The sequence below is a fragment of the Diadema antillarum genome, unplaced genomic scaffold (assembly GCF_040938485.1).
Source record: "Diadema antillarum isolate AM-2024a unplaced genomic scaffold, OU_Dant_1.0 seq00000386_RagTag, whole genome shotgun sequence".
Taxonomy (NCBI): domain Eukaryota; kingdom Metazoa; phylum Echinodermata; class Echinoidea; order Diadematoida; family Diadematidae; genus Diadema; species Diadema antillarum.
Window position 1 is genome coordinate 2,377,172 of NW_027271384.1, and position 13,009 is coordinate 2,390,180.

The window sequence follows — 13,009 nt, forward strand, 5'->3', positions numbered from 1 at the left end:
AATAAGCCGATCTATCTAGGTGTCACACTGGATCGTTCCCTTACTTACAAGGAGCACATTGCCAAGACAAAGGCGAAAGCTGGAGCAAGGAACAGCATATTGAAGAAGCTTGCTAATACAAGATGGGGAACAGATGCCAAAACTATCCGCACCACAGCTCTTGCTCTATGCTTCTCCACTGCCGAGTATGCAGCCCCTGTCTGGTGTAGGTCATCCCATGCAGCAAAGATCGACCCAGTCCTGAATGCAGCTTGCAGAGCCATCTCTGGATGTCTGCGACCAACAAGAGTAGATGACCTTTACTTACTGTGTGGTATTGCCCCACCACACATCAGGCGAGAGGTCTCAGCACAGATGGAGAAAACCAAGCAAGAAGTTAACCCTCGCCACCCACTCTACAATCGTGAACCTGCTAAAAAGAGACTCAAATCCAGACGCAGTTTTCTCCATTCAACCGAATCCCTTGATGGCACCGTCCACGGTCGAAGGATTACCCTATGGTCCAACCACCTGCAGTCTGTGACGCATCAGCTCTCCTATGAACCAAGTGAATCACTCCCTCCGGGTTCAAGTGAGGCATGGCCCACCTGGTCATGCCTGAATCGCCTACGGACAGGAACAGGACGATGCAAAGTCCTCATGCAGAAATGGGGCTACAATAGGGATGGAGAAACTGCTTGCGACTGCGGGCAGGATCAGACAATGCAACATCTTTTGGTCTGCCCTCTCCTACCAGAGCCATGTACTGTCAATGATCTGGAGACTTTCAACACCAAAGCCAGATCCTGCGCTCTGCACTGGACAGGACTTGTGTAGTGACTCTAGAAGAAGAGCAATGCATGGGAAATAAACCAGTTTGTAGTTAAAGAAGAACTCCGGATGATTTTTCAGACTAAACCACTTTTACATACATTATAAACAACTGACAGACTGAATACAGGGTTTCAGAATTTAGAGTGATTGGGATGAGGAATAAGAATGTTTTCAAAATTTGTAATAAATCGGAGTGAACACAAGGAGGATGGCATGGCAGCTTCACCATGAAAATGCATGAGTAGGGGCTCACGGAAGCAAAACAAAAGAAAAAAAGAATGCATGAATTCTACACAGGTGAACTTGTTAAGCATTAGGTATTATAATGAAATTACATTGCTACATTTCTGAAATATGTGAAGCTCCTATGTCATCATCATTGTTCAGTGTAATTTGTTTTGGGATTTTTATAGCATTGTATTCTCTGCTCAAGGACCACATTAAATTCCACAAACCTGTTCATTTATGTGAAGTTATTAAACAATCTTCTGGAATGCCCCTTTAAGATCTTCCCATGAAGAGACCAAGTTCATTGGAGAAATAAAAAACGACGTCATGAGACACATCGCTATCTCATTGGCCCAATCACGCTCTACAAACAAGTGAAGCTTAACGCGCACAGTCTGTGGGCAGTGCCGTATCACAAAGATTTACGGCACTGTCTGTGGGTGCGTTCGAGCGCCCTCAGCTGTGACTTCAAAGAGATAGGCCTATGAGATATCCAGATAGCTGTCAATAAGGGTCAGTAAGCTGTAATATGCAATGTCATGGACAATGCATGAACTTTTTATTTTTTTACGAGACCGTCGCAGAACACTCTTAACATTGTTTGTTTGTTGTTGTTTTTTCCAGCGATCTAAATTTCGAGGCCATACATGCGAACCATTCTTAACTGCGGACTGGCATAGGGCCTACTTGACTAGGTTTTAAGGTGGCAGAGACAATATTCATTGTCTTTTGTGTGTGTGTGTGTGTGTGTGTGTGTGTGTGTGTTCTTGATTGTTGCTTTATTTCATGACGTTTCAGAGAGTAATATAATCAAAAAGTAATGCTTCCCCAACCACTATTGAACACAGACCATTTTTATATTTTAAGGACATGGCTCTGGAAACTCTAGGCCTGTTTGCTCCGTATTTCAGGTGATTCAACAGAGACTAAATCAAGCGGCAAAACCTAGTGACATCCGTAATGGTGACGAGGGCGCTGTTGCAGGCAAAAAGAAACAACTAGCTTTCCTGGACCTTCTCATCCAGATGCACAGGGATGACCCTAACTTTACCCTGCAGGACATCCAGGAGGAAGTGGATACCTTCATGTTCGAGGTAATTAAAAAGGCGGAAAAAATACCTTAGAAGAAAATAATTGAATTAGCTCTCACAAACTGTGAATTTAAAACAATTCAAAAGACATATCGTTTAATCAATCATTTGCACGTCAATTTCTGTTATATTTTTAAGCTCGATCATTCAAGGTTTTTCAGACCAGCTTAATATTTCAGGGAATCTGATAATCCATATAAACAAATTATGATTTCATATTTTTCTGACCATCTGTTTCCTTTGTAAAAAAAGATTAAGATTAAGATTTCAGAAACTCTGATAATCCATATTAACCACTGATTTCATGTTTTTTCTGACCATCTGTCTTCTTTGTAAAGTAATTTTAATCAAACTCTATTAGTTGATTCGGTGATCCCTTGATTGATTGATCGATAAATGGATGACTAATTGTGACCGTGCATCACAAAACGAACAAAAAGTCGCACACACTGATTTTGCGTGAGGACTGAAAATAAGTGAAATGGGTCAACCTAGCCGCTCTTGACATTTTCACAGTTTCTGAAAGAGCAAGTCTTCTTTGACATTATGCTAAAATTTGGGGTCATAAAACGGGCGGGAAATTGTGGTTTTTTAGCAGTTTATCTCGAACATTTATGGTAGAATAGTGTGATTACGTGTGTCTTTAGAGTCCCTTTTTCATTTCTGAAAACTTTGTACACACTCTTCACCTTCAACTCTAATAACTTTTGAAAGGATAGGGCCTCTGCTTTGAAAGTTGGCATTGATTATGAACAGAATGTGTTAATAAGGCATTCTTAATTTCAGTTTAATCTAATAATCCCTTCATTGTTGTTACTCGGGTGGTTTACTTCCTGTTTTTTGTCCCATTCATGGCACAGCCACCACGGTTCGGTAAAGATTAAGCGCTTGAATAGATACTGTACTTCAGAGCCTCTTTTCTCAGTTCACACTTTTCCTGAGTTTGTGCTTTCTTTCCAATATGTAGATAGGTTAGGAGAGTCCATTTGATTTGAGTTATACATCATTTTAAAGCTTAAAGTCTTTTCTTTCAGAATATGGTCTGAACTCAAAATTCATGTCTGGCGACTTTTTGTTTGTTTTGTGGTGCAGGGTCACAATTGTTGGCTTTTATTTCTACATTTCTTTCTCTCACACAAATGTAACACAAAGTAAATTGAACAAAGTAAATGAGTACAGAAATTGCTTGAATGTAACAAAAGGTAAAGGTAAGTGATTAATTTAAGTGTGCGATATGATTCTACGATGATCCAAAATGAAGATGAGCATTTTATTCATACCACTTATTAATTGCTGAAAGCACTTCTAAAAACTGATTCAGCACTATCGAGTATGAGTGTTTCCTATAAAAGGCGGTGTTAGATAATGTATGACTAGCTCCCAACGCGTACATTTTTCCCTCCGATAAATTTTCTTCCAATACTTCCATGTTCCCTAGAGTTAGTTTGTACTATTCTGCTTGTTATGTACGCGTTAATACTTGGGTGCAAAATAAGAGAATAGTTGGATATGTATGAAGAACAGATCACTTGCCACGCATTGACATGACATATGCGCGCGTGCGCATTGCGTAATAAAGGAGCTTCGGAAAAAACTTCTTGGCGTGCACGTCATGTGTCATTAAGTCCCCAACTATTCTCTTATCTCTAACATAATAATTAACGCATTCATAATAAATGGCGGCTACGATAAACTTCATGATTTGGTGATCTGTTCTTCATAAATAACACTACTCGCATCCAATCCAGGGGCATGATACAACTGCTACAGCCATGAGCTGGGCTTTGCTTCTCATTGGACTCCATCCCGGAGTGCAAGCCCGCCTTCATGAAGAGATTGACAGAGTGCTAGGTACGGTATCATGTCTGCTAAAGGTTGATTTGACTCCTCTTAATCATCACCTTGCTCTTGCGTTCATCTCTTATCATGTCTTTTGGATGCACTGTACTTACTTAAGAAATCTGTCACGTTTGGACACCGTCGCTAGAATTTCGAATTGCGATTAAACATATGTTCATTCATTATCGATACAAAAAATGCAATTTGGCACATTCTGTATGGTCCTTTCAGTTACAGGAAGAGACTTGCATGTTAGATTTTGATCGCCATTTGCGCTTGACTCTGGTTCAATAATCAGAGATAAATCTTTGCGAACGAGCCTAACTCTGGAGTTAGTCTCCTTCTCTCAACAGCTCCTTGTAAAAGCAAGTCCATTGCCTGCACATCGTAGCAAAGTTGAAAGACGATGGCTTGCATTGAAAAATACGTAAACATCGTTCAAATAATACAGTAATATAATTTTACAAAATACTACAGGGTTACAAATATGTTCTGTTAATACATTGTATATAATTTTCCGTGTTTGTTTACTGGAAATGAAAACAGAGTTGAGGTTGTTTAAATGGCCGGGCTATACATCAATATTATTCACATTTTAGTTTCACAGTTTCCATTTCAAATAATTTGTGACATGTCAATAACAAGATTTTCATTTCATATAAATTTGATCGTCAAATGCCGATACTGTTCCATTAATTGCAACAAAAAAAAATGAGTGTGATTGCAATTTTCAATTTCAGAAGGTTGTCACATGAGCTCTGGATGTTGCTCAGATCACAGCATTTACACATACAGTCATCTGTGGACATTTGTTATCTCCAAAATATGCGTAGTCTGCAGTGCTCTCTTCGTGCAACAATGATCATTGGGTAGGGGTTAATCGCTTGCATACTATTGCAAACGATAGTATATAAGCAACAACTTTGAGTTGTCGACGTGCTTATGACATAGCAAAATTTTCCGACCAGAATAGGTCCTGTCATGTGCCTCTATGCTTCTTCCCTCACCCCTCACGTTTCTTACTCCTTTCTCCCCAACTCTGTCTTGGTTGGACACCAGGGGACACCGACCGCTATGTTACCTCTGAGGATTTGGGCAACATGTCGTATCTGTCCTTAGTCATGAAGGAGAGTCTGCGCCTCCTTCCTTCTGTTCCAGCGATCGCGAGGAAACTCGACTGTGACATGATGCTCGGTATGCTTTTTTTTAATGCATTAACTTTAGTTTTTATTGCCCTTATCACATTTTGTCATCATTTTATTATTATGAAAATCCATCAAACAAAATTCCGTCTTTTTTTTTTTTGGGGGGGGGGGGAGACAACAATTGTTAAAGAACATTTTGTTATTCAATTACCCTGCAACCAATTGATATGAATTCATTTTCATTTTCCGTCGTTATTTGTATTTCAAAATGCAATCGTATGATACTCAGTTGTAAACGACACATTTAGGATCTGGCATCTTTATGGTGTTTTTTTTTTTTTTTTTGATATGAACTGCACAACACAAAACCAGCTGTTACATAACACTAACGTATTACCTTTTTTTCTTTATGCTGTGTGAGGAATTTTTCGTGTCCTTTGGGTACTCAGACAAAATTCTAAGGGGCATCGCCAGTACCCCTATGAAATATTGCTAAGTTAGTTTGGTAAATGAAATTCAAATCTCTTTTTATCATTGCTATCATTGTCATCAGAAGTATTATCATGTAATGAACTATATTGTTGAGAACATGCAGCGTTTACGTAAAATTGATTTCATTCAGATGGAAAGCTTGTCCCGAAGGAAACAGACATCGCTTTACAAATCTACGCCCTTCATCGTGACCCGGAACAATTCCCAGATCCGGAGAGATTTGACCCAGATCGTTTCCTTCCGGAAAACAGTACCAAGCGACACCCGTACGCTTATGTTCCGTTCTCGGCCGGAGGAAGAAATTGCATTGGTGGGTCTACTTTAGATATTAATATCTTCAGCAGGATCCAAAAATGTGTCCATTCCTCCCTCTTTCTCGCTCTCTCTCTCTCTCTCTCTCTCAATCTATCTTGAGAGGGGTCTGGAGGAAGGAGTACAAAAGGGAAAGTTTGTCGGAGTATTGATATGGTGGATTGAGTTAATGCATCAATATTGGTAGAACACATTAATCTTTGAGAAAAATTGGACAATTCGTCCATATATATATATATATATTTTTATTTTTTATTTTTTATTTTATTTTTTTTTGGGCGGGGGGGTATTTTGGTGCCACCATCTCTGGGTGAGAAAATCTCCACAGCAGAGTGACGTGAAAAAGATAATATAAAGAAAAATCACCATGTATTAACTCGCATGTATCCAGCATAATGACAGAACATTTTACTAACTGCTTAATACCTATATTAGGTATGAGGGAAAAATATTACGAAAGGAATGTATGTGTCATTTGCAAGTTTGGGGAATATCTACTTTTCATTAACAATATCACATTTATTCAAATTCATGAAATTCTTGCGTCGAGATGTTTTCATTGCAACTGATTGATGAATCGCCCTGCATCGAGGCAGGACAATTTGTCAATCAGTTGCAATATTACATTTTGTGAAATATTCTTTATATGATTGTAGGTTGTAACGTCACAAACTTATGTACTCATCTCATCCATCGATTTTTTAAAAATCAAATTGTCCAGTCTATTTAAACTTTGCTTGTGTCCTTGATTCTCCATATTCATCAAATTCTTCAGTCCATATGAGTAGAACTTCCCGTGTTATACATTCTGCAATTGTTTACTGAAAATAAAACATTCAGGGGATATTGTGGAACCTCCATTAAATACATTCTGGTCAGAACGTTGAATCGGGAGACAAACTTTTTTACCACTGCTGTTTTACTTATCGACATTTAGAAATGTAATTTCATCATGTAAGGGATAGTTCTCATTGAACTGCTGGATTCCGGTTTTATTTAGTATACTGCACAAATATAGATTAATTTGTATATAAGCTGTATTAGCAGGCAAAAGAATGGCAAAAATCGACTGACTAGCTGAATGATTGGATGAAAGAATGAATAAAAAAAGAAAGATATCTTTAATTCTTAAATGCATATATAGGCGAAGGAAGAGGCAAGGATGAAAGGGTACAAGATAACAAAGTTCAGTTTGGTTTGACCATTAAACAGGTCAGAAGTTCGCTATGCTGGAAGCCAGGGTTACCCTCGTCAACCTTCTCAGAAGGTTCTCCTTCCAGTCGACTGAGACCATCGAAGAGACCAAACCAGTTGGAGAGCTCATCACCAGACCAGTGACCGGCAAGATCCTCCTCAAAGTCAGTAGGAGGAAGTAGACACACAAGGTTGCTTCTACCAAAGAGTTTACATCTACCAGCACCCATAACAACTAATATCGACCTCTTCCTGACACATGCACTGTTCTTTAGTAGGAAAGCGCAATTTGTTGATTAAAGTCTCAATGCTAAAAACCCTCTAAACGCGATTTGAGAACAAAATTTATATTGCACATGAATCATGTAAATTTGTCTGATAAATTCGATGCGTCGCATAGCTCTTGATGTTGAAAACATCGGTGTAGGAGTGACATGTTTTACCTCGGGATGTGATAAATGCTCAATAAATCCTCAAGGTCTCTCAACATGCATTTTCATTCGAATATAACATTCCTTTGGTAACTATACCTATAAAAACTGATCAAGTAATAATTGACAACAAATATCATTGATAAGTACAGGGACAGAAGGCATGATAGCTGCTGAATATTTCATCTTCATATCTCAGAACGTTGAAGAGTTTCGGCTTGCCGCGAATCAAACTGCAAAACATATCTACAATTCACTTCATCAGCTGTTACATATACTGACAAACAGAATCAAATTCATACACGCTGAAACAATTAAGATGAGACATAAGGTCATACAATAATTTGATTTGTTTGCTGCATTGACATTCGTAGCAATCTGTGTCTTAATTCAAGCTTTCAGTTCTGTATTAAATGAGCTTAGAAACCCCCGTATCAAGTGGTGCATATGTTATCATTATCATTATATATTATTGCCAAAATAAGAAATCCTCATGAACTGCGTAAATAGCTAAGTAGCTAAGATATTGTATTGATAGGAGACAAGAATGGAGAATATGTTTCACACAGCATACACTTATGGTGTTGTAGCTGATTCTCCTTTAACGGTGCCTCTACGGTGTTACTTTCCGTTGAATAATGGTACAATGTACTATGTTGCCTACGTTGCTGTGGGCAATTTGGATAATTACAGCGTAAAAGACGAACTTATCAAAAAGGAAAATAGAATCCAGCATGGCGTCGCTGCTTTCCATTGATCATCAAAAATGCTTATCAAATTCGATTTAAGTTAATGTAATTAATTTTGTAAATGACGTCGTGTCGAAAGCTGGTGATTTTACGGGAAATAGTCGGAAAGGCGAGTCTTGAGGGGAATGCGGCGGTGGAATATGTCGTGAGACAGTGCTAGGACAGTGCCGACTTTTCCAATCGGTTGACAGCTGGTTGTAAGCTGAATGATGCAAGACGCTCCTGTGCGGAATCCTAATCGTCTTTGTGCGCTTATACTTTTGTACATGATGGTAAAGAAATGTTAGAAGAATTCGGTTCTTCATTTTCAGTAAAAATATCATTGAAGCATGGTGAGAACACCTTACAGAAATAGTAGTTAATACGGTAATTTTATTTGAACAGTATAACTGTCGGATCAAAATATCAGTATTTGATAAGTAGTTCTATGTGATTAAGTCACACTGAATTTCTTCTACTCGGCTATTCCATCAGGACAATAATACAAACTGACATAATTATCATGATTATTTTACCTTTTCCACAAAATATTTGCTGTAAGTATAATGTCTTCAATTTGCCCATTATGTCTACTGATACACTTGCAAGACGTTCAAACGTCAGGCTTCGATGTCTGACTGATCTTTGAATCAAGAAAAGTATAGCATGATAGCTAATGATTAATTAATTTCACTTATACCTGAACATAGTATTTCTACTTGTAAAGTATAAATGTCTTGTACTAGGTGTTTCAAAAAACATTTCCCACTTTTGATCATTGATAACTCAAAAACTATTCATCCGATAAAACTGTCATTTATATAAATAATAGCTGAATAGTGTACAATTTGGTTGAAGGTAATTTGAATGTGAAAGCATAAATCAGTTTCATTAAATCTAAGATTGATTTTGAAGTAAGGTTTCAGATTTTGGTCAAATTTTAACCCTCTGTACAAAAATGAACTTTGCACAGGAACCAATGATGTGTATGTGAGTGTGTGCTGACAATGGCCCTGAACAATAGACATGCCTGAACCACCTGTTGACTAGGCGTCAGTCTCGTGATCCCAGGCACATGAATGCTTAATCAATAATTCATGTAGATTGCCCTGGGCACTGCTAGTCTGGGTTCATGCACGGTAAAGGGTAAACTGCATGCACATGGAAAAAGGAAGCACACGTTTCCATGTGCTTGCAAACACCACATTCCGTTCCAGCTGGCAATCATTTTCAATTTTTGCTTCACATATCACTAAATTTGGGATATAAATAAGCATAAATGATCTAAAGTTCCTCATTTTAATACAACTGTCTACTAATTAAATAGTCTGACAAATTTTTCACTTTTTGACAAAAAGAAATCATTTTTGGTAAAGAGTTCAGCAGCATTTATCATTGGGGCGATATGTTTCACAGTAGATTTATTTAAGGCTCCATTTACAGAAGTGCATACTCTAATTGATTTTCTTTGCTTCCTGTCACCATGTTTACGATAGAACAGAAGGTATTCATTGTAATTTCGTTTTTCAGAAGTAGGGAGAGCACTGTCGAGACCCAACGACAGTATCGGCAGGCGTTTGACTTTACACAGATACTGCCAGAGGCTGAATAAAGACTAGTTATGACAGTGGAATTTCTCATGAATAAATAATGAAGCATTCAAACCCTAACCATTGTTTAGGACCATTGTCAGGGTGTTAACCACACACTCCCATACACACCCATTGACCCCTGTGCAAAGTGAAATTTTGTACAGAGGGTTGAAAATAGAGCAAAATCTGGAACCTAACTGTGAAATTAATCATGGATTTCATGAAACTGATTTATGTTTTCATATTCAAACCACCTTCAACCATATTGTACACAATTCAGCTATTACTCATATCACTGACAGTGTTATCTGATATATAGTTTATGAATTATTAAGAATCAAAAGTGGGAAATGTTTTTTGAAACACCTAGTATATCTCCCATGTACGTAGATGACTAAATAAGGTTCATAATATTCCTACTTGTAAAGTATGAATGTCTTGTATACCTCATGTACGCAGATGACTAAATAAGATTCATGATATTCCTACGTGTGAAGTATAAATGTCTTGTATACCTCGTGTACGTAGATAACTAAATAAGATTCATAATATTCCTACTTGTAAAGTATGAATGTCTTGTATTCCTCATGTACGTAAATGACTAAATTAGATTCTCCATGGGACAGATAATTGGCGTTAGCTATTATACAAATCGCTCACTTTGAAGTAATTCATAGTTTATCTCGTTATCCTACAATTTACTTTAAAAATGAAATATAGAAAATGTGAGATAAAACCCAACTAATGACAATTATTTAGAAGTATTTAGTAAGAAAAAACATTTCAATTGTTTACCTATATTTCTGGTGTTGTGGATACGGATCGATGAATATTCAATCAACATGTTCATTTGAGTTTAGATTGCAATGAATGGTAAGTCTGAGAACTTATGTGCATTTTTTTTCACTATTACATTATAGCACGCAAAAAATATCCATGAATGAATGTATTACAAAATTGCTGGTGTTGACTGTCATCATTATGAGTATAACGTGTTTTGTTAAAATCAGGTGATACTTCGTTGCATTAACACTACATGACAACTTTAATTAACTCAGAATTTAATCGAGGTGGAAGAATTTCTAAGTTTTAGATGCGAATAAAAACACTTGTATGTTACTAGCAAAAAAAAAATTTAAAAGTGTAGAAAAATCATTCCATTTAAACAGCAATAGACCTTACATGCCTAACATGTTGTATGACACCACACTAAATGTCTAATTTTTGTATTTAAAGCTGTATGATTGGATACAAAGACATCGGTGGTTGTGCAGACAGTCTATAAAGCAAGCTAGATAATGCTTGTCCTCTTATGCTATACAATCTTAATGAATTCATTGATATGTCGTGATCAATTACTGTGTCTGCTGCTTTCGGTAGGTCCATGAATACCCATCGGCCGATTGCATGCTCTCTTTTTGAAAAAAACCTCATGATTGCCTCCTTCTTTTGTTTTTTATGTTTTTATGTGGGTTTTTTTAGATTTATTTACTAAAATCTTAACGGGTATTTTCCCACAATTCTAAAATTGTTCTGTAAAATTCAGTGATGTTAATGGTACAGTTGAAATCAAGTCAGAGGAAGTGTTTAAAGTCAGCAGAGATTAGATGTTGGAATGATGCAGTCTGTTGCTTATACTAGTGTTACTCTAAATCAGATCCTATAAAACTCCATCTGTAAAACAAAATCGGATATTTTTTCCATTTTTCATAGTTACCCAAAACTATACCATCGACCTTGCAAATCACAGATTACAAACGCTGTGTATATTTGTTCGGAATAATCTTCAACTTCAGGAAAAGAGTTGAGGTAATAATCGGTTATGATATAGTAAGATATTTCTAGGTATGAGCAGTTATAAGAATGATGAAACTTGTATAGTACAATAATGAAAAGCCATGCGTTCGGGACATGAGCTGTTAGTAACAGCATTGATTTATGTTCCTCACGCTGAATACTGATGATGGAAAAACAAATACCAGCTTCTGCTGCGTTGAGTGAGCGTTTTGAAGAAAAAAAAACGCATTTCAGATAATTACCTGTTCCACTCGCGTGGCAAACGACCACCTTATTGAGTAAACGTCAGCTCTTCACAACTCCGACATTCTAGCTACTCATTGGAGGAATCAACTGGCCACATTTTGGATTAACAAATAACAGTTAGATACAAAATGCAAAATAATAATGGCTTCTGGTTTGCTTATCTATAGGCGAGAGAAGCTATGAGCGATGATATCATATGAAAACATTGGTATGATAAATTTCTACCCGACTCCTATCACCTGCTGTGACTGCAATTTGTTACCAGAAGCAAACAGAAAAATGGAGAAACTTAAATGTTGCGAGTGCAATGCAATTTCAAATGGAAAATGAGAATATTGTAATGAACTGGAATTGAACTGAAGTGATTTATTAATAAAGAAAGTATATATACAATAAAAACATTGCAGCCAACAGGCTGAGTTGCTGCTTACTTCACAATGAGTTATAATTACACACTGAAAACCCTGAGATATAAATAATAAGACATTGATGAATATAAAGATAGCAGCATGTACAAGCAGAAATTTGATTACTGCCAAAAATATACAGATATCATTCACACTTTATGTGATTTCCAGGCCCGTAGCCAGGGGAGGGGGGGGGGGGGGGTGCGTCGGGTGCGTACGCACCCCCCCCCCAAAAAAAAATTCTGAAAGGTCCACTTTTTCATAATGACGGTTTTTAGCAATTCTCAAGATAACAGTCCAAATAAATATAAAGACACATTATATGCTACGTAAATGTGGAAGAGTACGTTTAACAATGTTAAAAATAATTGTACGAAACCCTTTTGTTGTATGAACCATCGGATCGTCCCCATGCACACAAACACAAATGTTATGTATCAATTTGTGCGAGCTATTATTATATTGGCACTGCATGCCATGCATGGCCCTTGGCGCGTGTGACCTGTGTTTTTTTTTTTTTTCCACTGGCCGCCCGAGTACGCATATGGAAAACTTGCGCGCATTTGCTCCGGAGCGAGAGCACCGGTGCTTATAACACGTGAAAAGACGCGTCATATCCCCCTCCTTTGGGACAAAAATAGCTCTGCACAAAAAACATGGCTATGAATTCAAAACCCTCGCCCTCCAAATGAAA

At 37.4% G+C, this 13,009-nt stretch overlaps 1 protein-coding gene across 2 annotated transcripts in view; it reads left to right on the forward strand.

Annotated features, from left to right (window-relative positions):
* LOC139731908 (cytochrome P450 4V2-like) overlaps nt 1-9,071 on the forward strand; it is a 61,052-nt gene extending 51,981 nt beyond the window's left edge. For both annotated transcript variants that reach the window (XM_071642783.1, XM_071642781.1), the window contains 5 exons: nt 1,953-2,135; nt 3,881-3,983; nt 5,031-5,165; nt 5,739-5,918; nt 7,133-9,071. In XM_071642783.1, the coding sequence (XP_071498884.1) occupies nt 1,953-2,135; nt 3,881-3,983; nt 5,031-5,165; nt 5,739-5,918; nt 7,133-7,296 (765 nt within the window). In that variant the 3' untranslated portion in view covers nt 7,297-9,071. The remainder of the gene's footprint in view (nt 1-1,952; nt 2,136-3,880; nt 3,984-5,030; nt 5,166-5,738; nt 5,919-7,132) is intronic.
* Nucleotides 9,072-13,009: the final 3,938 nt, after the last annotated feature.